At 52.7% G+C, this 1,965-nt stretch overlaps 1 protein-coding gene across 1 annotated transcript in view; it reads right to left on the reverse strand.

Moving 5' to 3' along the window:
* LOC111646384 (uncharacterized) overlaps positions 1 to 1,965 on the reverse strand; it is a 6,499-nt gene that overhangs the window by 2,912 nt on the left and 1,622 nt on the right. Inside the window, exons 4-5 of the mRNA XM_023395862.2 lie at positions 1,469 to 1,540; positions 39 to 1,186 (exon numbers count right to left, since the gene is read on the reverse strand). Of these exons, the coding sequence (XP_023251630.2) occupies positions 39 to 1,186; positions 1,469 to 1,540 (1,220 nt within the window). The remainder of the gene's footprint in view (positions 1 to 38; positions 1,187 to 1,468; positions 1,541 to 1,965) is intronic.

Consider the following 1,965-nt stretch of genomic DNA (forward strand, 5'->3'; position numbering starts at 1 on the left):
CAGCCAACACATGCACTGCCGAATTTAAAAATCATCACCTGAGAATTTGAAGGGATGCCTTCTGTTTGGCGCCACGCCGCCATTCGACTCTTCACACGCACACCTGAGCTCGCTGCACTGGACGCCACAGTCCACTAAATGTCTCTTTGACGGAGACACCTCAGACGTCTTCTGGTCGACCTTTGGGACGCACAGCTGCTCCTTTCGGACTTCTTCGCTACCGCACACTCCGTCGTCCACCTCGTCCCCTCCGCTCCGGACAGTCAGGTGACCTGTAGACGAGACTCTCTCTCCTGCTGCAGAGCTCAAGAGCGGAGTCACTTCCCGCTCAGGAGAGCCGGCGCCATTCTCCCGCCGCTCGTTTAAAATAAGAGATTCCTGGTTTGGGCTTCGATTAGCCTCGGGTTCAGAAGACCCATTTTCATCCACAGCCTCCGCGGCGGGAGAACAAACAGTTACCTGCCTCTGCGGGCGGGCCGGGGAAGCCGAGGGGTCCTTGTCTGAAGGACTCGTGTTCTGGCCTTCCTCCGCTCCTCTGGCTTCAGAGGCAGAAATCTCACTCGCCATTTCTGGCTTCTTCGGTGGACTCGGCTTCTCAGCCGGCGTGCTGAAGATCAGCCAGCTGTCCGACATGGGGGCCGAGTCGGAGGAGGACAACCTGCGGGTCGGCCTGTCGGCTTTGACAGCCGGGTTGTCATTCTGGGTGGAGTGTCTGCAGTTCTCAGCTTCCTCCGTCATCTCGACGATGACCTCCGGCTCAAACATGCCGTTCTGCAGCAGCCACTCCTTGGTGGGAACAAACGGGGCGAGAGACTCCACAGACCAAACAGACTCGTTCATGTTCCTCCTGAACCGGCAGCCGCTCAGAGGCATTTGATAAGGAATGATGTCCGCAGTGTCTTCGTGTAGACTCGTCTCGTCGCCGGTCGTTTGCTCGTCGTCCGGGAGCTTGTGGGATTTGTTCAGTGAACGCATCACTTCCTCTCTGCAGGGAAGACGCCGGCTCACAGAGTCCAGCGACTCCACGGGCTCGTCGTCTCCTCTGGACTCTGACAGGAGGTCATAAAGAGCGGGAGGCAGTTTGAGGATCTTGAAGAGGGCTTCACTGTCCTTAGAACTCAGGATACACGCAACGTCTTCATCAGCGTCTTCATCACCGTCAGACGCCGCCGCCACCGGGCTGTCTCTTATACACATCTTGTGTGTGTGTGTGTGTTCACAGTGATGGAGGAACATGTGTGTGAGGAGCTCTGAGGAAACCAGTTTGTGTTGTTTGTAAACAGCTGTTTCCATTCTTTATGCTAAGCTAGGCTAACCATGCCATCCCTTCAGATTACACTGAGCTTCATTTGATGAACAAACACTAACGTTGTGTGTGTGTGTGTGTGTGTGTGTGTGTGTGTGTCTCAGGCTGGAGCAGCTGGTCACTCTGTTCGTCCATAAGAACAACCTGTCCTACCTCCCTCACTGTCTCAGCAACATCTCCACGCTCAAGATGATCGTTGTCAGCGGCGACGAGCTCACCTGCATCCCGACCAAACTGTGCAGCAACCCCGACATCAAGTAACACCACACCCACACCCATTTTTTGATTTGAATTTGAAGGTAAAGTAGAATCAGCTCCTCGTGGTCGTATCCCTCCGCCACTCAGACTGCTTCCAGCTTACATCCTGTTCATCCAGAGTCACAGAAAATTGTCATTTGTGTCAAATTTTGTCATAATTTCCACATGAAGTCTTGACTAATGGCTAAAAAGTGTTTTGTGAGGTCACTGTGACCGTGACCTTTGACCTTTAGCCACCAAATTCTAATCAGTTCATCCTTGAGTCCAGGTGAATGTTTGTCTGAAGAAGTTCTGTCAAGCTGTTACTGAGACGTCGTGTCCACGAGAATGAGACAGACGGACAATTTGAAAACAAAATGGCCGCCGCTCTGACTGAGGAATAAAAATCTAAAAATCTTTAT

The sequence above is a fragment of the Seriola lalandi genome, unplaced genomic scaffold, assembly GCF_002814215.2.
Source record: "Seriola lalandi dorsalis isolate HSWRI2012SDOR001 ecotype SW California unplaced genomic scaffold, Sedor1 jcf7180002054970, whole genome shotgun sequence".
Taxonomy (NCBI): Eukaryota; Metazoa; Chordata; class Actinopteri; order Carangiformes; family Carangidae; genus Seriola; species Seriola lalandi.